The sequence below is a fragment of the Thermobia domestica genome, chromosome 1 (assembly GCF_964235325.1).
Source record: "Thermobia domestica chromosome 1, izTheDome1.hap1.1, whole genome shotgun sequence".
Classification (NCBI taxonomy): domain Eukaryota; kingdom Metazoa; phylum Arthropoda; class Insecta; order Zygentoma; family Lepismatidae; genus Thermobia; species Thermobia domestica.
In genome coordinates, this window is record NC_137454.1 from 100,478,556 (window position 1) to 100,504,069 (window position 25,514).

Consider the following 25,514-nt stretch of genomic DNA (forward strand, 5'->3'; position numbering starts at 1 on the left):
CTAGCACAACCACACCTATGTGTCAAATTTATACTTACAAACCTTCCGCAAAATATTGCGCCGTAAAATATTTAGTTCGATACATCAGAATGATGCCACTTTTAATTTGATCCATCAGAATGACGTCACGTTTACGTTGATTACGATAAGAAACATATTAATCATATATAACCTTATGAAGATATAGTGTAAGGAAACATAGATTTTGTATTGATATAAATGTGGAACTGGTGAAATAAATCAATAATTAGATGCTATGAGTAATGTCTCAAAAAACATAGGTATACTCAAACTAAGAAAATACAAAAGGCACTGATTTGGCATAATACATGTAACAGTAGACTTGTATTTGTGTTATACCTTGGAGGAAGAATATGTCAACAATTGCAGACATTGTGAGCCGAACGTGCCTTAACAGACATGTATTGTACTCCTGAACTACATAAAGCACTAAAGCATGATTAGAAAAATTCCTGACATCAAAGAAATTTGGGAATTTGAACTAATTGATTCTGAGGATTTTAATTGAATAGTTTTTTCACGAAATAAAGCAAGAAGCTGCAGGTTTATCGTACATCATGCTACATTGAAGGAGACGAAAAATAATACATAGCAGATTATTATGCGCAATGTAGGCATGTAGCTAAATCAAAACCATGGCTTAAGGTACATAGCTAAGCTATTCCTCAACCCATGGCATGAAAAATGGTATAAATTCACTCTTTCATTCTTGGCAAATTTTAGCAAGAAACTGGAGTATCATCGGAATCTTCTAAAGAAACTTTATGTTTTGTCAATATCGAATATTTTTTAGTATTATATCCTGATTTTTTTGTAAGATGTACAAAATGAGATAGCTTTTATCCGCCTGTCACCCTTTATCATACATAGATCGTAACTCTAAAAGTTAAGCCTATTTAGGAAGGCTGGAGGAATATACTAAGTTTCATTTGGATTAGATAAGTTTTGCGAGAGTTCTCGCGGACAGACACAGAAATTTCGGTCAAATGGAATAAAACCTCACTACACTCGCTTCAATAACTGAAGAATGATATTTTTCGGCAAAAAAAAAAAAAAAGCCTATTGGTTACTACGGGAGAGAACTCTCTTTTTAACGGATATGTACAGTCTTTTTCTTTCATGGTTTTATAAATATCTCCATAACGAAGAGGAATTATCCTCTTTTCATTCGTACTTAACACACAAAGAATTCCTATAGTTTGTAAGTAGTAAATCTGTGATGCAATACAGCAGACAAAATATTCTTCTCCCATAAAATATGTCGTAAGTCGACTTGTCAAAACAGTTCCAAGTTGAAATTTATTTCCCTTATCCACAATAGATTTTCAGCATCTAATAATAATATTGGATGTTTTTATTGTATTATTTTTATTCTTGGTACAGTCAGTATGCGCAGTATACGAGCTCTACATAAGAGTGACGTGTACTGTAGAAAAAATACCACACTTGTATTATATGTATTTTTCAGCTCACATGAAACTCCCTTCCATTCGATAGCTTTGTTTCTTTACAGAGGTAGGTATTCTCCTCACCTCCCCAATAATTCGAACACCGAGTACAGTGTTTCGATCGTAGCCTATATTTATTTATATCTAATGTACTTACTGAAAAAAGTAAAATATCGTGAAAATACTTACTGTTTTATAAATGAAGTATGTTACAATGCGTTTTCGCTTGGTAGAGAAGAATTAATCATTAATATTACTCCCAGCAGGAATATTTTGTTCTATGAGCCGGCTTTCGTTCCTGTATACTCGGAAACGCATGGAAGAATGTAACTACGGGACATTTTACAGTAAGTTTTTCGTGTAATAATCTAGTTTTACTCTTAAGGCTTGTAAAATGTTCACATTAATATATTTCTAAAACAGCTAAATAAGCTTTGTTGTGGACAAACACGTGCGTGTGCGTGGGTTTTCTGTGGGTTCTCCCATTTTATCCCACTTCCTTCATTCCATCATTTCATTCATTTCTCATCATCACCGTATTCTTTAGCCTAGCCGGCATAACTGTGGGACGTAAAAGTTGGAGATTACATTTCATTTTTAAAACAGCTATATTATCTCTTTAAATTCTGCAGCAGAATTAATGTATATACAATAACTGTCCAAAGATGAGATATACGTATCAATCCATAAATCTCATTTAAAGGAAGGAGGATAAAACCTTACGTGAAGTTTTCGACAAAATCTACAAAAATGAATATTTATGGTGCTAGAAAATTATTAGTGCCCAACAATAACAAGATGTATAACATTACACCTATTAAAACGAAACTGATATTTTAAAAACGATAATTTCATTTTGACACTACCAAGTTATCAATACACACTATGGTCAAAGATACAATAACCTAAAATTATTATTAACTCTTATACTTTAATTTTAATAGAATATAGTGAAAACTTCGGCATGTAATCGTATTCATCAGTTCTTTCAGAAAAAAATGTTCCGGGGGCACACTCAGTATTCGGACGGGCACATATTATTTTCACACGGTACTTTCTATTTATCATTATAATATTGACGTATTATTTTGGTCTCCTCTGGGGGTCACTCTCAGACCTCCGGGAGGCAGTGCCCCCAAAAAACATGACTGGAAGAAATAATGGTTGTAATAATGTGTCCTCTTGAATTGGGATCGTATGAGTCTTACCGTCTCGGGCAAGATACTGATAACAACTATAACGAATATGTGAAAATGGTCTCTTGGGGCAAAAATCAAGTATGACTAACTCATCAGAGCATGATATACGCATTGGTGTGGAACGATCTCCAGTGAAAGAGCAGATCTTCTGATGGAAATGACAAGAAAAGATGTACTCCTGAAATGCGATTTGCCCAAATTTTGCGTTGATTATTAAGTTTCTGTAATTCGGGCTTGTTTCCATCTCATTTGGTTATCACACGAGCTCGGCCCTAAATGCTAAAACATATTTCAGAATAGGGTCGGGCCACGCATTATAAACTCACGGGCCGGGCTGGCCACGGGCTAAAAATTCCGGCGCGTGCAGACCTCTAGCTTACTACTGTGCTTGTTGTGTGACCTTTAGTTATAGATGTTTGCATGTAGATTCATGTGGGCAACACAAAACTTTTGAAAACAGTAAAACTACAAAACATTTGCAAAAGAATACTTTATTCTAGAACCTACTTGACTGGAAATTTTCCCCAAAAAATATGCTTCCGTGATTTGCTGTTTGACAAACACGTATGCAGGTAACGTATTTATTTTTTTGCGTCAGGTGCTCACAAATTTAGTCTAAATCAGATATGAAGCTATTATAGAGTATAGAATGGAAATAAAAAGTTTTACATTACGTTTATGTTAAGATTCTTACATGTTAAGATTCAATGGTACATATCACTTAATTCATAATTTTCATGTATTTCAGTTACTTGAAGTTGGGTAGAGTTTACCCACAAATCACCTTTGGTGCAAGTGGCTATATAAGTGCTTTGGTGCAAATGAAGCTATTATAGAGTATAGAATGGAAATAAAAAGTTTTACATTACGTTTATGTTAAGATTCTTACATGTTAAGATTCAATGGTACATATCACTTAATTCATAATTTTCATGTATTTCAGTTACTTGAAGTTGGGTAGAGTTTACCCACAAATCACCTTTGGTGCAAGTGGCTCCGGGTTCGGTTCTCGTTGGGGACACTCGACAGGAAAGGTGTAAAAGCATTTCCAGGCCAGCCGTCTTGAGTGAGTTTTTTCCTGGGTTTTCCTCATTCACACCATTCAAATACCGGGATGGTATCTAACATAGAGATCCTAGGCTGCTTCCTTCCTTCCTCCCATTCTCCGGGTAGTGTGATCACCGAGGGACGTCATCTCTCATATGTGACGGGTTAAAATGGCCATAGATGCCAACAGCCTAAAAATATAGTTTCCATTCCTACTTACCCACGAAATTCATTTTTCAATTCAGTGGCATATTAATTTGTGCTACTTTAACAACTTACATCAAAGTTTTTTAACTTGGCCACTCCCTAAGTTGGCCATGTATCTATGATACTGTGACGTTATAATCAGTCACTGTAGATTATGTTGATCAGTATCATACATAGATTGAAGATTTTCTGTGTATCAGAGGATATTCAAGTTATGCAGGTTTTATTCTATACATTAAAATCTTATTATAGAAGACGTGAAAATCCTTTAATATTACTGAAACGATTTGAAAAATGACAAATAAAAGCATTTTTTGTTAGTGATATGTGATTCGAAAAATGGGGGAATATTCTACTTCCATTCTTAATACATTCTCACATATATAGATGCATTTCACTGGTAATTTTCTTGATTTTATCCGGAGGAACGTGTTAGTAAAGTGAAAGGAAATTGGAAGAAAAATTTGAAAGGTTTTCTAAAAACAGTTGAGCTACAAAAATGATCCTATCAAAACCATGCTATGAATTTTCTATTCAATTTAAAAGTTTTATTTTCCTAAATACTAATTACATTAACTCTGAGGTAAAAATGGCAGTATTGTATGATTCAGATTTGTATAGAATTTGCATAGACTGGAACATAGCCATATGTAAAAAAGATTTAAAAAAACAAATTTCAAGTATTGTTTTATATGTATGCCAAAAAATAGAAAGAAGAATACCTGGATGGAATGCTAGTTTAAAGGAACAATACTGAGAAAGTTGAAGAAGAGTAGAGAAAGTTGAAGATTTTATAAAAACTGGTTATGACTTCGAGAAGAAATTGTACTATGCTAAGAAACGTAATGGAAGGTATGATGGAAAGAAAAAGAGAGAGAGAGAAAGAAAAAGACGACAATTCCCACGTGAATACATACAGGTTAGTCGAGAACAGCAGTTGTGAAGATTTCAATTTGGAAACACATGGTCTATCATAATGACAGAAGTCTAACGGAGTAAGAAAACGAAGGTTGTAACACGAGAGTTGATTGATAAGCAACTATATATTTTTTTTCTCACGAACTGGACATAACTCAAAGTATGTCTGGCATGTACTTCCATTGCCACTGAGCATGTACTTCCATTGAGCGAGGGCACAGAGTAGTGAATGTAAGGATGCTTACTATAGTGGCCGTGACGACTCGTGAAGCCTGGGCTCTACATAAATCATAGAACTACTTTTCCTTACATGTATCGGAAGAATTCGGTGCGATGTGTGCATCTGCCTTCCGAACGCACGCTTGAGAAGAAGTGAAATAGCAGAAGTACACCAACAACGTTGCCAAATTTAGTGGATATGGCAAACGAGCGAAAAAGAAAGCAGCACTTATATAGCATAATACAACATAACGAAATAAAAGGTAACAATAATAATAGCAAAATATAAAATAATTAGGCCTACTGCAACAATAACACAAAACGAAACTTAGCGACTATCCGACACTAATGAATCCTCAGGTGTTTTCCGTATAGCGCGAGAAGCGACACTGGCAAAATTTCATGGGTGGGGGTTGATGAAGGGGACACATCCTTGCGCTCTATTGGGTGATGACATTGGTATATCTAGATCAAACTTCACGACTCAACACGATTACTATAAACGACAGTGTTAAGGAATTGAGGTGATGAATCGGAGAAACATGTGTACGACATGATAACGGTTCCCTGCGGTAGCAATGCCCAGAAATGCCATACAGAGCTACAAGTAGTAGTGGCGACTTGAATGAAGGTCGTCAAACAGGGGAGAATATCATGGCATGCCCTTCTTGCTGAAATCCTTTTTTAATTATTTTTTTTAGCGTGTTCACTTCTATATCTCGGTCAAGTGATGTGCCACAAACTTTGCACAAGGCACACTATCGGTGGATCCACATTTGTGGATCCTTCTTGACAATATGGCACACTATCGGTGCAGAAATTTCTGTTTGCTAGGCTAATTCCACCATTGTTCAGTGTATGTTCTCACTTAAGCACTATTTAATTACCTTGAACCGTGCATCTTTGTCATCTGTGTCCTTGGACACTGGACAATCCACTACGAAGCAGATCGGCAGTTGACACTATCCCGTTTGAAGACCTCCACCCATCTTGCCACTGTTCGATAAGGATAAGCATGCGGATAGGGAATAGAAGTGAGTTTTGACCTCTCCTGTTACACTATTTACCTTCTTTATCCTTGTATTGTTCAGTAATATCTTCCATGTCTGTATCGCCTTGATCATCATCTCTGTCTGCCCTTTTGGTTACAATCATACGTCCAACACTGGAAAGAAACACCAGAAAGTACGTTACAAAAGTAATATACACATAACGTCATATTCAAATATGTCCATTCCATCGTTCAATTCTTAAGTGGTATTCGATGAAACATGTACGTACGCAAGAAGTATTTGTACCTACTTTTACATTTATTTTCTATCAGGAACCAGGCAGGGAAAATATTAAGTGAAACACTTAAACGAATTAGTGACTATAAAAGAAATGTATAGGCTAATAATAATTGAAACACATTTTGACCAAAGGAGTATCGAAGCACGGGCGCTGAAGATAGTGTTCTCTACGAAACGCAAAATTTCTAGTCTTGTCTCAAACGAGTAGAAAGTCTATGGGAGAAGTACCATTTTAAATTCGAGACGAGACAAGAAATATTACAATTTTCGTCTCATTTTCGGTACGAGACGATAAAATTGACGAGTCTCGTATGCAACACTAGATTCAAGTCTTCGATATCAAACACAGTTTTAGTGTTACATGATTCATTGTATAAAAGCCATAAATTAAGGAAGTGATTGTACGAACATAATGGAGAACATTTATCAACGTTTAAAGATAAGCAAGTCATTGCACAACATACTCCAATGATAAATGTGATTTGAATGTTCTCATATCATTTTTCTCGAAGTTTTCGTGAATCGAAAAGATTCTGTTACTTCTAGATGAAATTAAGGAAGGAAAATCAGGACATAAATTTTGTACATAAATTTACAAACTTGTGTTGATTTTAAAATCTACACATTAATTTTTGTATAATTTACATAAATAATTATAGTATATTGATTTTATTAATTGTTATGGATTTTTAAAATTGTTTTTTAAAGTTTTTTCACAAACAGTATTTTGCGCTTTAGTTGCTGTTCTCCTTAGAAGAAGTAGCCGTGGGATTTTTTTTTAAACATATGGGTGCTTGGAGAGTTGGGAGGTTGAGCGTATAAATACGGTCTATGTTGTGCGGGGGAGGGACTCTCTTCTCAACCACTAACTTCTACACATCTCCCAGAGATCCTTACCCCTCTGTGCCTCCAATAGTGAAGGGACGCAGGGATGAAGTTTTTTACCCCTCAACCGGACTTACAGAATGAGAAGTCGGCTCTGAGACATAACTAACTAACTAACTAACTCTATGGCCTATGGAACCCGGAGGTTCAGTGCCGCGTTCACAAAAGCTCTCCACTGACTTCTATCCTTAGCTAATTGCATCCAGTTTCTACTTTGTATTCCTATCTCTGCGAGATCCATCTTAATATTAGGGCCTATCCTCCCATCTGCGCCTAGGTCTTCCTAATGGTCGTTTTCCTATGGGTCTACCAGTTAAGACTTTGAAAGCGTTTCTACTTTCTTCCATTCTAGCTACATGACCTGCCCACCTAAGCCTCCTAGACTTGACGACCCTAACAATGTTGGGTAAACCGTATAAACTATGTAGTTCTTCGTTATGAAGCTTCCGCCATTCCCCATTCTCGTTCCTCTTGGGTCCGAATATTCTTCTCAGGATCCTGTTCTCAAATACTTTCAGTCTATGTTCTTCCCTCAGAGTAAGCGACCATGTTTCGCAACCATACAGAACAACAGGCATGATTATCGTTTTATATATTTTAAGCTTCAAATTCCTCGACAGAATTCGCGACGACAAGAGATTTTGAACCGAGTAGTAACACGAGTTCCCTGCTTTTAGTCGACATTTAATTTCTTCGTGAATATGATTTTCGTCTGTTAATATTGATCCTAAATATTTGAAAGTATCCACTTTATCAAAAGCATTATTTAATATTTTAACGCTTCCACAATTTGCCGTATTACGGTCCCGACGCACTTCCATGTATTTAGTTTTCTCTGCATTTACTTCTAAACCCATGTCCCTGCAAGCGTTTAATAAGATCTCTGCATTTATTTCTACTGTTCTTCTATCATCCCCTATTAAATTTACATCATCAGCATATGCCATAACCTGGTGAATGCCGTTCAACTCTAGGCCCTGGGCTCTGAGACATACCCTATCATTTTTTTAATCTTAGGAAATTAGGATAATTTTAGATAGGATGATATAAGGATTTTTTGTTAGATTCCTATTATAAGGGAGTATACCTTTTATTTTTGAACTAGTATTTTAAAAATATTTTGCTAAATTTTATTTGGGCAGCTCTCTTGAATGATAGAGACTGTTTATTTTAATTTAATAATGATAACTCTTCTTTCGGGATAAGTGAGCATGGAAGGGGGTTTGATAGAGATAAACTTTAGCTATTTTTTAATAGGTGATGGCGGTCGTTATACGACGAACCAGATAAAGCTTTTTTTTTTTTTTGAACCGCTTTCGGAATGAGGAAGCGCTGTTCTTTTTTTGCTTTTAGTACCCAGTCGCCTGAATGATGTCGGCTGCTGAGTTTTTTTTTAAATATTGTGGTTGTCTCTAGCGTGAGGGGGCATTCACTGTGTTGTTATTGCCTTTGGAATGAGCAGGCATTTAGAGTTTTAATTTTTAATTGTCTCTTGAATGCGGGGGCATTTAGATCTGCATTTTTGATTGTCTCTTAAATGAGGGGGCATTCAGATGAATTTTTTTAAACCCAGCTATCTGAGTGATGAATAGCTGCGGAATTTTTCTATTATTTAAGAAATTTTAAGTAGGAACAGCTGAATTAAAGCTGGAAGAATAATTTCATTTTTAACCTGTAGAAGATCGAGTGAGTCTTCTTCTAGGTCCCATTTTAAAACAGTCGTCTAGTCGAGTAAGCTGGCGACAAAGATAATACTAGGTTTGCTTCGGTCGGGGATCGAATGAGTCCTCTTCCGGAATGGATATTGGCCGCTCGACTGAATGAACTACGGTCTAAAAGATAGTAGGTCGAAGAATATAATTTAATACGATCAAGAATATTAATATTGTATACAAATTGTACAAAAATTGTAAAGTATTTAAGGGAACTAATTAAAGAATTAAAACCAAGATAATTTTTTTTTGTTTAATTTTCGCAAATACAAAAATTCTTCACAAGTTATTGAATAGTCTCTATATTTTCCCTGTTACTTGTGTAGCTCTATTCAAGGAAACCGTTAGGATTTTTTAAAAATTCTTTTTCCCCGGATGAGACCGGGAAGGAGCGAAATTTTCACTTGAAAGTAATTATCTACTATATATATTATAGAGACTAATTATATATGTGTTTTATAGTTAAACGACACAAACTGAGATTAGAAAAAATCGAGAAGATACGAGAAGAGCTTTTTTGCGAGAATTGACGCGAGATCAGACAGGAGATGAAAATCTTATTTCTCGTCTGGCCTAGTCTTATCTCGTACACAGTAGCTGCAGATCAGAATCATTGATTAAACAATTAATTTTGTCACTTTCGATCTTAATGAAAATGCAAGATTACAAAACTTACATTTTTGGTATCAATTAGCTTCATCACAAATTCTTCCGTTCAATATTAAAAATTGACCCTACCCCCAAATCGATTTACCCTGTCTTATAAAACCAGTACTATTCTTCTGTCCAGTGGGATTGTCTAATACGTAGGGGTTAATTTTCACAAGTTCAAGGAAAGTTTCAGTCAATTTTCAAAGGTTCTTCAAACCTATTCTTTCCTTAAAGAACGTCAATCGGATAACGCGAATAACTTGCGAAAAAACCCTCGTCGCTATCTATTAATATAATATTGTATGAAGTTAGATGAAGATAAAGTGAAATCTATACTGTAAGCCTAATGGAGCACCTGTAATGCGTTTGACGTCCAGTTCTTGCATTATTTATTTGTTTAAATAAAAACGTGCGGATTTCGTTTCATATTAGGAAACCACAGTTCACTTCCAACCTAATGAGGTTTCAATATTGAAACCGGAAGTTGTAAAGCTTTATATTTCCTGTTTCAATAGTTGGATAAGGTCAGAGATGTAACCTGTTCTTGTGATGGCGAATTCACATTCTGCTTATTTTTGCGCTATGAGAATCTATATTAATACCAGGAGTAGATTCTAGGGATGGGCAATACTGGGTTTTATAAAAACTGGAAATCGGTTTCTAGAAAAACTGAAATCCGAAAAGCAGACATTTTGGTTTTCTCCAAAACCAGAACGAAACCGATTTCGTTTTTGTCCATAAAACTGTTTCCGAAAACATACAAAAAAAAAAAAAATCTGTGGAAAACTAATTGGCTTCCGCAGAACATCGAAACACTATTCTGGTCAGAAATAGAACCAGGTTTGAAAAAAAAAAAACGGAACCGGTTTTGAAGAATACCGATAACCGTTTTCGGTTTTCGACAAAACCGTTTTTTGAAAATTTTCAAAATCCGATTTCGGTTTTCCTAAAAACCGAAAAGCAAAAAACCGGTGTTTGCGCCCACCACTAGTAAATTCTACTATTTCTGATTTTAGTAAAGAGATAATGACGGATATGGGACGAGACGTTGATTCTAAATTGAGAACCGTTTGTTTCTATTGCTTACCGTTTTTGCTCTCTAGCGATTAGCTTGAAACCAGAAAAGGTAAATTCTTATCACTTAAGGTTTGATAGAGTGACAAAGGGCAAAGATGCAACATATTCTTTGAACATTGAATCCATTCAAAAAAAAAAAAAAAGATCTCATTATCTATTATCATTTATGCTGTATCGAGAACAGTGTTGAAACCGTAAATGGTAGATTTCTCCGGTTTGACTGTAAAGGTAACTAAGAAAGTTCTGTCGCTTTTTGTGGAGGTCTGTGTTCAATTGGCCCTCACTCCGTGAGTAGAATGTGAATGGAGATAAGGCGAAGGTCAGTTGTTATTGTGGGTATATCCAACATACTAACTGGTTGTGGCAGTTCAGTTACGCCGTGAATTTGCATAAGGACAGAGTGAAAATGCGATTTCCACAGAACCTCATAAGGGCAAAACTACAATTCAGTGTGACTGGAGAAATCATTCAGTAGAAACACCATCAACTTGTGAAGAACTACAAGTTGGGTCGATGGGTCTCACATGATTTGACTCCGGACCAGAAGGGAATGCGAGCAGATACCTGTGTCTCTTTGCAGTCTCGTCTGAGGAAGGAGCCATTCCTGGACAGGATGTTGACAGGTGATGAGAAGTGAGTCCTGTACGAAGCGCCGTCATCATTGGTTAGCATCCCATGAACCGGTTCAAAAAAAGCCGAAACCAGCACTGTACCAGAAGAAAGTTTTCCTTTGTATTTGAGTGGATTGCTCGCGGCATCGTGCATCGGGAACTACTAGCAGCTGGTCAGAGCATCAATGCAACTGTGTACTGTTAGGAGTTCAGTCGTATTCAAGAGAAACTCAAAACCCTGAGCCATCAATTCTGAATCGTAAAGGGGTCCTCCTGTTGCTGAACAACGCTAAGCTCCACGTGGTTAGTATGACCTAGGACACCATCCTATGCCTTGGATGGGTTGAGTTGAGTTGAATTTCAGTTTAGCGTCCCTTTCAGCAGCGAAGCTATGTGAGACGTGGACCTACTGATTAACGTGGAATCCGAACCACATGAGCTCCCGCCGGGAATCGAACCCGTACGCTAACCGCTTAGCCACGGATGAGCTCCTTCCTTGGATGGGAAACACTATGGCAACTGCCATACTCCCCAGACATTGCACCGTCCGATTGTCACCTGTTTCATTCTTTGGACAATCACCTTAGAGGACGCCAGTACAAATCCTTAGTAGTGGTGCAAACTGCACTTGATACCTTCTTCGCTTCACGGCCCACCAAGTTCTACCGTGATGGTATCCACGGGCTTTCAGAAGGTCATCGATGCTGATGGGGACTATTTTTGATCTTCCAGGTAAATCTTAGGTGACATATCGATGTTCAAATGTTGAGCGTGAAAAATCGACAAAACTTTTTTGGTTACCATTATAGTAAGTAAAAAGATGGGATCTGTGTTTGAGACACTGAATAGGTATCTATCAAACATTTCTCTTATCTCATGCCATTTTCTGCTCTGACATTTACGAACAGACGGGCGCCAAACATTACCGTGGCACAAGCCTTTCCATACTTTAGCTCTCAAATTAAAAAAAAAAAAAAAAAAAAATGAACGAAAAGGCGGAATAAATTGTCCCTTAAGTTATAATACCGGAAACATTGCAAGCTTTAAAATATTTTTGCCTTTATCACTGGAAAGTATTTCGATTTCCTGAAATTAATTTACAGTTATAAAGAGTTTCCAGTGAAATATCGTGGACGCTGAAATACGGTACATAGAAATTTATTATTTTAATCTTATAAATTACTTTTTTTTTCTAAAGAAGAGGAGAAAAAGAAAAAGAAAGAAAACATAGTTGGATAGAGAATGAGCCATCTGTTAAAAAATTACGCTTCACTCTTTTAGGAACGAGATATTACAGTGAATAATATTATTTAAATTGGATAATTAAAAGGGCTGCATGGCTACTACGTCCAAAGATTATTTATGGAATTTTCTAATAATAATAATAATAATAATAATAATAATAATAATAATAATAATAATAATAATAAATATTCTGCTATTATTGGCAGTCCATTTACTACAACTGAAATGCTTCCACACACAACAGTCTTCCTTTTTTCCTTCATGTACGTTTTTTTCTGTTTTTTGGTCGTTCACCAACTGTAGCCTCTTTTGTCTCCCTCCTCTTTTTCATTCCGCCATACCCCATAGCACATCTCATGATACAGTTCCTTCTCAGCCAATGTCCCAGCCAATTTCTCTTCCTCTTTTCTACTACATTTAAAATTGTTTTTCCCTCTCCCATTATTTCTAACATCTTATTTATTTTTCGTTAGACACAGCAATTCTCTCCATTCTTTTTCTTCACACCAATAATAATAATAATAATAATAATAATAATAATAATAATAATAATAATAATAATAATAATAATAATAATAATAATAATAATAATTATTATTATTATTATTATTATTATTATTATTATTATTATTATTATTATTATTATTATTATTATTATTATTATTATTATTATTATTATTATTATTATTATTATTATTATTATTTAGGACTATAAAAAGTGTTCTTCATAGTTAGTAAGTGTGCCTTCCATTTCTTACTAACAGTTAACTTTCATGGCCTATCTTACTTTATATTATTTCAAGATTAACTTACAGATACTGATTCATCCTAACCGGAGTGAATCCCCATTTGGAGGTGTCGTTTTGCTGGAAATGAAACACATCAGCGTTTACCTCTGCAAATACAAATGGTGTATCGTAATTAAATCTCACTTCACCCCGACGAACCGCCTCCACAGACGCTGGACCACATTGCATAATTTCTATAAATAAAGAAGAACAAAAGTGAAGTGTAATACCTTCTTACTCCCAAGCAGTGATAAATGTAGTTTTAAATTATGAGGAGAAAGAAATGTAAGAAGTCCTTTTACGGATGGGAAGGGGCTGGGGAAAAGCAGCTTCACTTTGTACACCAAAATTAATAGGATTATATTATTTTTACAATTTTAATATCATGTAAAGACATGGTAGGTTCCCCAATATATTTCTTCCTCTTTGAAAATTGCATTCATCGATCTATTAGTGCTGAGTTAGTCAACATACATATACAACACATGAAACTTTTTTTTATGTGGAGTGTTTTCAATGTGACACTGGACAACTATGGTTTAGTTTCTCCTTCCCCAGTTCGCTCACTAGCAATAAAAAAGATTAAAACAGAGCACTCTCTAGCAGAGATGGCGTGGGTCAATGAAAACTTGATCCATAACCCACCACCCATCGTGACCTACGACGCACTGACCCAGAACTACGGTGACCCACTCTAACCCACGACTCACCATGACCCACCAGTAACCGTGACCCAATCTGACCCACCACACCATGAACCACTCTCACCCATTGTGACCAACTCCAACCCACCAAAACCCATCGTCATCAACTCTGACCTATGATCCACGCCCTCCTTTCATCTGACTAAAAAGTTTACACTTGTAATAAAATAACCACTAATCGGAGTTTGAATTTCTACGATCCACCACTCAAGCACCGCTCTCTTTCAATCCCTGTGGATCTGACGATATACAATGGTAGTGTTAGTCATGGGCCAAATTGCGATGAATTTAAATTTATCATATATGATTATTTCCTTGTTTACTTACAGCTACTTTTCAGTAGAAAACAGGATGAGATTTGAAAGTCTCAAATCAAGGTAAAGTAGACCAACGCAAAGGAAAATAAAGTACTAAAATTTTCCATATAATTAAGCATCCTGTACAAACTTAAAATTTCCATGTAATTAAGCTTACAGTACAAATTTTGTCCATTTTTTCACAACTTTATGGCTTGATTGCCTTATACTTTCAACGCTCCATTTAATAAACACAAGCTTCAGCATTTATTATAATAAAAAGCAGTATATATAAAATGCGAAGCACTGTAGTTTTGATTTCTCAATTTGTTTCTGAACTAATATCGATTGTTTTCGATTATTTTTTTACAAATCAACCCACTACCAATTTCCAATATGTAGAAAAAGCCTTCCTTCATTAAAAGAAAATTTTAAAAATGCTCAGACATTTTCCATTTACTTTTAATAAAGAGGTAATATATTGAATTTCAGGTCCCTAAGTTGAACGGCTTGTGAGAAGCTCGATTTTTCGCAAAAAATCGGACCCTCAATTCCTCTTAGAATATTATTATAATGGATAACTTCCCAGTTGGGATATGGGCCTAACTATATACCAAAATCACTTGATTTGACTTTGTAATTTGGCCGTGATGATCACGCAAATAGTTACATTCAGTTTTATATAATAATTCATATATTACAGATTATTAAAAAATATTTTTCCCAGTAGTTAGGTACTCTAAAAATTTACAGGTTGTGTCTCAAAAGCCAAGAAGTAAGTCCTATTGCTATTATTATAAATGCAAATATCAATATTCAAAAGTGTTTGAAGTTTTTTTTTAATAGAAATAAATGAAAAAAGAAGAAAAAGTAAGGCTTTCAAAGTAAAGCGTGGACAAATTCACTAGTGCTCAGGTGCTGTGTACAGTGCACTGACGTGAGCAGAGTGGGTCGGTGGATCTTAATGAGTCTGTGAGTCAGAGTGGATCGGTGGGTCAGAGTGGCTGACGGTGGGTGGTGGGTCGCAGTGGGTCACGGTGAGTGGTGGGTCAGAGTGGGTCACGGTGGGTGGTGGGTCGCAGTGGGTCACGTCCTGTTGACCCACTCACAAATCTTGACCCACTTGACCTACCGATCCATTCCATCTCTGCTCTATAAATGTAACGGAAAAGATAAATAATTCGTTTTAATTTGGTAAAGAGGTTTCATTTTGTTATTTTCCGCTTACTAATGAAATACCTATAATAACCTAAAACTATCATTAACTATTAAACTTAATTAAATATCTTTAAATCCATGTTTAGGAAGGGCAGAAGTACAAGTGCCTGCCTGACTTTTAGAAGCACATGCTTCTTAATACATTGTATACTAATAAAAAACGTGAAACTCCGCGGACATAAGTTTGTCTCTTACCCTGTCAAAATCTGAAGCGACACAATTGGTTTTCGGATATGTGCGTATTTCTTGTGTGTAAAAATTAAAAATATTTCGAGAACGATGTTTTTACTAGTTTCCCCTCTAACTAAACCCAAAAAGCAGAACCATAATCATAATACAATGTTCAAAAATAGGTTAATATTTCGCAGTGGCACGCTGGGTGACTGAAGTCCTATTAGGACCTCTTTCTCAACTAAATGCTAACTTTTTTAAAAAGGAAATAACATTAGAGCTCTTCAACTTTATTTAATGAATTCAGGTATAGTTCATAGCAAATGAGAGCAGCGGTAGTACTACTACGCCTAGTAATAATATTGAGTACTTACTATCGCTTTTCTCTTGTGGCGTGGAATCAATGACTTGCCATCCTCCATAACCCATCGGTAGATCAGGTCTTGACATCCAGACATCATTCCAGACATGGAAATTCCAGATTGAGTCGTAGGTTTTACCATCAGGGCCTCCTATAATTTCTTCGCCCTTCTTATCGAAGTATTTGTCCACAGTGAGAGAGCGGTTAGTATCATGAGCAGAAAGGAAATTAGTCACTGATCGACAGGGGATACCCAAAGCTCGACAAACTGGAAGTAAGGACCATATTTAATTTGCTTTACATAATATCATAATAATAATTTATTTAACATTTTGTATTGGAGTGTACATAAATGATTGAAGGTATTAGAAGTGATGATGCAAAAGTCCAGTGCTTGAAATATATTAATTTTCATAAAATGGCAATTAGTTAACTATGCCATAAGAGATATACTCAGTGGTGTCATTCAAATAATTTAACAACTGGTCTCTAGTAGGCATTTTACAAGGATTCAGAGAACAGAAAACAAAAGACAAGTTCTTGAGTCCTCAGAAAGTTCTTACTGTTATTTTCTGAATAGTCTGTAAATAATACTATGCTCTTGAATTTTGATTCGTTGAAATAGTGCTTTTAGGTTCTACTCCGTTGGCCATTACTTTCTGCCACCTCTGTCGCAGCAGAGATTTGTTGATTCATTGATTTTGACCCGAAGCACATAAGCTCCAGCCGGGAAACAAACCCGGGTGTCCTACGCCAAAGGTGCACACGCTAACCACGACGGAGCTCGAGAAGAACTTCGCGTGCTCGAGTATAATGTATGTTGAATTCACACGATTACAGAAAATTTGCTATGACTATTGTAAAAGAGGGAAGGTCTAGGTTTTGTGATGGGAGAGTCTATGTGTAAAGCTTACAAACACATAAGTGATCGTGATGTAATTAATTTTGTAAATGAATTAAATGCAAATTATTACTAATTAATACTCAAGATGTAATTTAAAGTCGGTAGAGCAATTTCAAGAGGTCTTCCAATTACCGAAATACATATTAAGAATGAATAGTTCAGCATTCAAACTAAAAAGCTCTGAAGGAGTTAAATTTTGAAAAATCTCATCAGCTGAACAAAATGAATTGAAATTTAATTTAGATCTCAGGGCCTTATCTTTTGGTTTAGGTTAAATTCGAAAGTTGGGCATCCGTTTCCAGCAAAATTTTTAAAATTTACAGGAAAGATATGGATAATTTGATAGTTTGTGTGCTTGATAATATATAAGAGTCTCCAAAAATCTGTTTATTTGTTATATATAAGCGGTTATAAACATGGGACTATACGGCGAGCGGAGGGAACTACTTGGCGCAAGGTAACCGAACAGTTGCATTATGGGAAAGAAACGAGCATTTATGTTATCAACATGGTGAATGTACAAGGGCAATGAACTAACAGTTTTAACATTTGTGAAGCAATACGTTGATAACGAGCAAAATCTTTTAAAAGTTTGTGAAGAGCACGGATTAATGAACTTAATAACAAATTGAAGAAAGTGTGGAAAGGAGATAACAGCAAAAAACGTGTCAAAAGCGGACGCCCAACTTCGGAATAAATGCCTTTGGTTTTCCTTCTTGATAATGACGAATATCCAACATGACACATACAAAATATCATAACTGATAATGCCAAAGTTACTGACTGCTAATATCTCTGCAGCTTCCGCAGCCTGAAAAGTAAGTAACATATTCAAATATATTTACCACGTACCTTCGTGTCTCCTCAAGGTTGACAGATGAGTAATCAAAATCCATTTGATAGAATTTTAATAATTCACCAATAACATGATACACAGGGCACAAGCACTGATAAATAACACAGAATAATAATTCATTGAAATAAAAATAATTTTGAATATATAATGTTTCCGGATTTATATCCTGTTATTTTAAATTCTGAGTTTGTACACAATTTGACTGTGATATGTATTTTCTTGTTCACTCAAAGGCCTTGGTCTTCCCATACAAGGCTACCACGTTCAAATCCAGCGCCAGATTTGCTTCTTCCCAATAGCAAACCAAACCTCTTGCCTCTCAATTATATATGGTTCTTCAAATGCGGTGATCCACTGCATTTAAACTGACTTTGAAATGAAATGAAATGAAATCTTTAAGTTTTACGTCCCACCGTCATGCCGATTAGGCTAAAGGAGACGGTGATTATAAGAGATGAGTGAAATGTACAACGTAATCGTTGAGCCCTAGTTCAAATAAGTGAGTTGCACACGTATTAAATTAGCACAAAAACTGCAAATGTGGCTTATTCGAATGTATTTATTGTATACACAATCAACATTCTAAGATACAAATTTATATAATTAAAGTATATATATTTCTTCTTCTTCTAACCTATATAAAATAATTAAATAGTTGGCTAATTTATAACACCTTTGATTAAAATATCTAAATGGTTTTAACAAAAGAGACACTGACCAAAGCTTAAAACTTTACTTTATTTTAAATTATAATTTGTAACTGTTTCGGATATCTAGCATATCCTTCAGACAGATATGTCATATATAGGAGAGATAGGAAAGAGAATGAAAGAAAGGATAAAACAACATGAAGATGATGTTAGGAAGAAAAAAGATACCAATGCCATATACAAACATGTTAAGGAGACGAATCACGCAATTAATTGGGATAAGACGGAAGTATTGGAGATGGAGAAAAGAATGATAATAAGGAAGTGGAAAGAAGCGGATTGGATAAAGAAGGTAGGAAGAGATAAACTGATGAACTGGACAGGGGGATTACCAATTAATGAATCATGGCAAGGAAGTTTGAATAACATAGAGAAAAAAATAAATAAATAAAAATAAAAAAAAATAATAATAAAAATAAAAGGCCCTTATAAGAACCAAAAATAAAGGAAGTGATTAAATGGAAAGTGAACACGAAGACTTATAGGATGTGCTGAAGGCCTCGGTAAATAAGAAAAATAAATAAATAAATAAAAATAAAAAGTACAACAATGACTCTTAAAAGAACTGTTAAAAGAATTTAAAAACATTTTTATAACAATGAATATATATATGACGGTTAAAGAATTTAAACTCTGTTATAACAACATTTATATATATGTCTGTATTTTCATTAATTTCGATCGTGTCTGAAGAAGGATATGCTAGATATCCGAAACAGTTACAAATTATAATTTAAAATAAAGTAAAGTTTTAAGCTTTGGTCAGTGTCTCTTTTGTTAAAACAATTAATCCAAAGCCATGAATAGTCTTACTATCTAAATGGTGCAGGTAAAGAATAATACATGCTATCGAATAATACATGCTGTCGTTCTAAATGATGAAATGAAGAAAGTGGGAGGAAACAGGAGAACCCCGAGAAAACCCACGAGCACGATGTCGATCCCCACGGGATCGAACCAGGGACCCCAAGCACTGGAGGTGAACGCTCTACGACTGAGCCACTGCGCCCCCCAAACTAATTTTGACCAGTTACAAACATTGTTAATTATTTTATTATTACCGCTGAGTTATACAGCTTGACGAAAACTGACTATGAAAGGGTCTTTCCTAGTAAGATAGTGAAATCGGCCCTTGATCCAAATTGGATCGCTATTGACCCAAAAGGTTACCCTTGGCCTAAAACTACCTAACAAAATTGACCCCCTACCTCCTCCCCTTACCGAATTATCGTATCATACATGCTCAAAATTGAATATTTTTTAAATTTTGGTGGGGGTGGTCGAAAATTTTTGAAAGTTTCACAGATTGTAGATACTATCTAGATGTAAGTGTGTAATTTTTTCAAAACCATCGATGCGTATTTTCTTTATTTTTTTACGTGTTGAAAATTTCAATAAATTGTAGAAAATTTTTTTGGAGGGAACACGTCGCTGATTTTTTTGTTAAAAAAAATGTTATTCCCTTAGGTACTACATGTATTCTTTTCGGAGCATGAAAGTGACGGCAACATTGTCAAAAAGAAATAAGACTGTAAACAAACGTGTTTTTCGCACAGTTTTCTCACTAAGGTCCCCTTCAAACTTCAAATAATCCTTTGCCAGAGTTCACAGTTTTCGTTTCTCTTGCGTCCCTTCCGATTCTGTCGTTCTTCGGCTGCTTCGATTGTGTCCGTTTCGGAATAGAAACACCAAATATATCTCCTTAACAGTGCTTCCACTGCAACCGACTGTTTCACAACGAAGTTACACACACCCCGCCTTGGCTCGTCCTATCAGTGCTTGCTTTTCTTTGGGTAGCGCTCTCTACCGCAAGCTGTGTAACTTTGTTGTGTAAGAGTCGGTTGAAGTGGAGGCACTGTTACGGAGATAGATTTGATGTTTCTATTCCGAAATGGAAAAAAAATCGAAGCAGCCAAAGAACGACAGAAGCAAAAGGGACGCAAGAGGAATGAAAATTGTGAACTTTGGCAAAGGATTGTTTGAAGAGGCCCTCACCTTGAAGACCCTAAAATAGTGGGAAAACTGTGCGAAAAACACGTTTGTTTACAGTCTTATTTCTTTTTGACAATGTTGCCACCACTTACAGGGCCCCCAAAATTATATATGTTGTACCTAAGGGTATAACAAATTTTTTAATCAAAAAATCAGCGACGTATGTCCCCCCCCCCAATTTTTTCCTACAATTTTTTAAAATTTTCAACACGAAAGAAAATACGCATCGATAGTTTTGATAAAAATACACATTTACATCTAGATATCTACAATCTGTGAAACTTTCAATTTTTTCGACCATTCCCACCAAAATTTTAAAAAAGTATTCAATTTTGAGCATTATGATACGATAATTCGGTAAGGGTAGGGGGTAGGGGGTAGGGGGTCAAAATTCTTTTAGGTAGTTTTAGGTCAAGGGTAACCTTTTGGGTGAATAGCGACCCAATTTGGATCAAGGGCACTATCTTACTAGGAAAGAGCCTTTGAAATAAACAGCACATGTCCTCACTGCACTAAGATTACTTATTAATTAAGTTTATTTCATTTGTGAATAACACAGAGTTTTCAGCTGGATGGAACAACGTAAACCACAATGTACATACAACTATTTATACTTCAGACTAGTTTCTGAGTTTTAGCTCAACTATATATTAAAAAAAATGACTTCGTTTCATTGTTCATAGAATTATATATACAGAAATAATCACTGATGTAAATATCCTGTAGTAACAATTTGCTTTTTTCTGTTACTATTTACTAACGGAACACTTTCTGGTTACTTGCGAGTTTCGTAGAGCAACACTTTATATGTCAGTTTAATGTTTAGTTCCGTAACTGAAAACAGTTCTGCAGTGTCACAAATTACTAGCTTGCACATATCCGATGACATATGATATGTTTTAACTAAAGAAATAGTATAGTTTTCTATATCGGTAAAACTACTACCGTAAATTGTTCTATTTCAGACGACCAATTATGTGTTAACACTTGGTATACGAGTTATAACACCCTTGAACTAAGAGTCGAATCCCTTTTAACACGAAGTTGATGTTCACTCTTGCAAACCGCAAAAATAGAATGTTTCTCTCGGTACCCCTGCAGTATATTTAAAAACAACCAAAAACCAAGAAATGCACTCAGTTAGCACACCATTCTTATGCCAGGATGAGGAGACGTACGAAGTCACAAACTTTGGCGACAGTATGTCTGGAAACTACACTTTCCAAATCATTTTCACAATTACTGGTATTAATTTTCGTTGTCTTAGTAATTCAGATTGACAACCCTATACACCAAACTTTAGGCTTTCTATGCATATCTAATTTGTTATAATTACTTATCCATAAGTATCTTAATTTGGAGGAAAATTCTTATAATAACTTCTGAAAACAAGTGTTAGCCGACATCCTGCTCCTATCACTTGCACTCAGTTATTGACCTTGACGGCCAAAATGTCAACTAACCTACCATGTGCGCTCTATAGGACAAAGCCTGTAATTGAAGGTTTTTACATATATCACGATAATGCATTGAAATAAAATGGATTATTATATGAGGAGTGTATTTCCAAAACATGCTAAATCCATTTGGTAGGATTCTTCAGAAATTGCGAAAAAAAAAAAAAAATGTGGCTACCTACATTGAAACACTATGCCAAGTGATATTTCAAACAATTTACCACTGAAAATAATGTTTTTTGACAAAATAATAATAATAATAATAATAATAATAATAATAATAATAATAATAATAATAATAATAATAATAATAATAATTTCAAAATTTAACGTAAGAGGTTCCAAAGTATACTCTTCCATATTCAATTCAAAATCGGATATTTTTGGATTAGCATGTTTTGGAAAAACACTCCTCATATGTACACTCATGTCCAAAATTATTGTCGCATATTTATAACTGTCTTCTTGTAACAATATAATTTGATAATGATTTTGCAGGGTCCTTTTAATACTGATACTAAGTGTGTAATCGGGAAATGTATATTTGTGGTAAATTTCATACGAAAAGAATTATAAATACGAATATTAGAATGAATAAAAAAAAATGTAGTTAAATGGACAAAAAAGTTTTATTTTCGTTTTATTGTTCTTATTTGCTGCTCTTTTGACATGAAATTTGCCACATACATGCCGTTGCAGATTATACACATACTAACAAGAAATACCGGGCGAATTCGTTATCAAATTATATTCCTACAACAACATATTTATAGACATGCGACAGTAATTTTGGATATGAGTGTACACAACTTATATATAATACAGACGACCTACACTACTGGCACAATTATTATGGATTTTTGAAAAAAAAAAAAGCATAATTTTTCTACAAAAACGCCATTTAAGCAAACAAATAATAATGCAAATCAATTTTATTCACAAATAATGAGTACGTCAATACTAAACAACTATTTTAATATTTAGTTTGTCCACCCTTTGCATTAACAAGTGCTTTAACACGTCTGGGCATTCCAGTGATCAACTTTCTGCACAATTAACTGATTCTACCTGAATGAACCCATACTTTGATAAGACGTTGTATGAGTTCTGTTTTGGTCGTTATGGGAGCTTTATGTATTTCATCTTTCAATACAGACCATAAACTCTCAATCGGATTCATATCCGGGGAATTTTCAGGCCATGAGAGCACTTCTACACCATTTTCTTCAAACCAGGTCTTCACTGACCTTGCCGTGTGACACGGGGCAGAGTCCTGTTGAAAAATCCAAGGTCTATCCGCAAACCAGTCCCTTGTTTGAGATAGCAAACGTCTTTGTAGTACTTCTTTGTACTTATACTGGTCCATGGTGCCATCATCAATCTCCAAACGACTTGTTCCATGTACAGAAATGGCTCCCCAGACCATGACCTTCTGAGGGAATTTTACAGTGTTCTTTAAACATTCCGATGTAAATTGCTCACCTGATCGCCTTCTTACAGTCTGCTCACGGTCGTCAAGCACTGCAATGGTAGACTTGTCAGAGAACACAAAATAAGGCGTCTAACAGCTGAAGAAAGTGATGGAAGGAATTGAATAACGAATAGAGTTTAATGACATGAAAGTCTGCAAGGCTTAAAATTGGAAGTAAAGTTTAATATTTTGCATAATTTTAATCATTTGTGTTATTAACGTTTTTACATGAATATTTTAAACTCTTACCTTCTCCCATTGCTCAGATGTCCAGTCAACGTGAGCCTCTGCCCAGGCCTTGCGAGCCTGTTTCATCTTGTCAGTAAGGCGAGGCTTTTTTCTGGGACGATATGCTTTTAGTCCACCTTCCAATAGTCTCTTATTTACTGTTCTGCGAGCAATGGTAATGCCCTCTGCTTCAAGTTGGTTGAAAATCATTCTGCAAGATGCTCTTCTGTTGTTAATTGCCATTTTAATTATTTTTCTGTCCATTCTCGGTGTTGTTTTCTTAGGTCTACCACATTTTCCAACCCTATTTGGTACCAAACTGTAGCCATATTCCAATTTCTTCTTGATATTACTGACGGTTTGAGTTGAAACTTTAAGTGTCTTCGCTATTTCTTTCTGTTTTAAGGTGTTTCTTACAATAAAACACTAATCTGTCCAACCTTGCGAGGACTCAAATCACGAACTTTGCCCATGTCTGCTCACATTAGAAAATCTGAACAAAAAAAGTTGGCATTAAACTTAAATGCACAAATACACAGAACTAAAGTGATCACATGCAAATGACAGGCAGACAATGCAACAAACACACATTTCTCCACGCAAATGCCAGACTATAACTGAGCTCTGTCCAGACAATGCAATGATTGTGTCAGGGTTATCAGACGTTTTCTCTCTGTATTGCCAGACACTTCCATATAAGACGGTAAAACCCACTTACAATAACTAATAAATATTTGTTTGGTACTGGTGTGGTAAAGTAAATAAAGTATTAGTTAATAAAATTGTTTGCAAGACATTTTTGCACAAAAGTTTTGTTTTTATCAAAAATCCATAATAATTATGCCAGTACTGTATATGAATGATGTTTACAATATGACACGCATAAAAGAACACTGAAATTACACTTTCTTTGGAACCATTTGTCTGCTAAGTGAGATACACATGGTCAGGATGTTTACTGTCGTTGCAGCCAATACGTTACACCCCTCTCAGCACTACAGAAAGCAAACAGATATGATTCGAAATAAGCTTTGTTGGTGTGTAATAAAAATAATACATAAATCGCATACGTGATACTAAGTCTAAATATATATGTGTATTTTCAAATAAACATAATAAGGATAGGAGCAGTGGCATAACTACGTTTTATGTCCCCCCCCCCTCCGCAAGAGAATACCCAGGGCCCCTGTTTAATAATATTTTTTGTGGAATGATAGATAACATAATAAGTATACCTGTGAATAATGAGTTGAATGCATGCAACTACTAGGCCTAAATATTCATAAATGGGAATCACTTTGTTAAACAAATAATTTATTCAATAAGCTTCACAATGGAAGATGGATTCACATCTTTGCAGTCAGTAACATCAGTCTTCATGAACAGTAGCAAGAATTAATTGATTTTTTTTCCTTCTTGCTTTCCCGTCAGCAAAATCCTTTATAGACGTGTTCAAATTATTAGACTCAACATTCAGGTTCTGAATATTTTACTGTTCTTACAATATTACGTGAGAAAATACGTTCGAACTTAATCCAAATTACTTCTTTGTAACCTTGTCCTAATTCTTAGTGGGTGTGCCATATCCTTTTCAATATCAATAAAACAAATGCGTACGTAACTTCCAAATATAATTACCACAAAATGTGTATCTCCAAATTGGAAACAAAACATGAAATGGAATACTTACACGAAAATTAATCTTTGATCAATTGAAGTTTGGCTCTAATGTGCTTCTTCTCTTGTTTTTCTTTCATGAAGCTCCAGAAGTTTTCAATTCAGGTTCATATCAGAAGGTTCATATCAGGCCGAGTGCCTGGCCACGG

At 35.2% G+C, this 25,514-nt stretch overlaps 1 protein-coding gene across 1 annotated transcript in view; it reads right to left on the reverse strand.

Moving 5' to 3' along the window:
* The window catches only part of LOC145666383 (hemocyte protein-glutamine gamma-glutamyltransferase-like), a 161,411-nt gene that overhangs the window by 71,414 nt on the left and 64,483 nt on the right, over positions 1 to 25,514 (reverse strand). The window contains exons 3-5 of the mRNA XM_081733576.1: positions 16,084 to 16,338; positions 13,346 to 13,514; positions 6,127 to 6,224 (exon numbers count right to left, since the gene is read on the reverse strand). Coding sequence (XP_081589702.1) covers positions 6,127 to 6,224; positions 13,346 to 13,514; positions 16,084 to 16,338 — 522 coding nt within the window. The remainder of the gene's footprint in view (positions 1 to 6,126; positions 6,225 to 13,345; positions 13,515 to 16,083; positions 16,339 to 25,514) is intronic.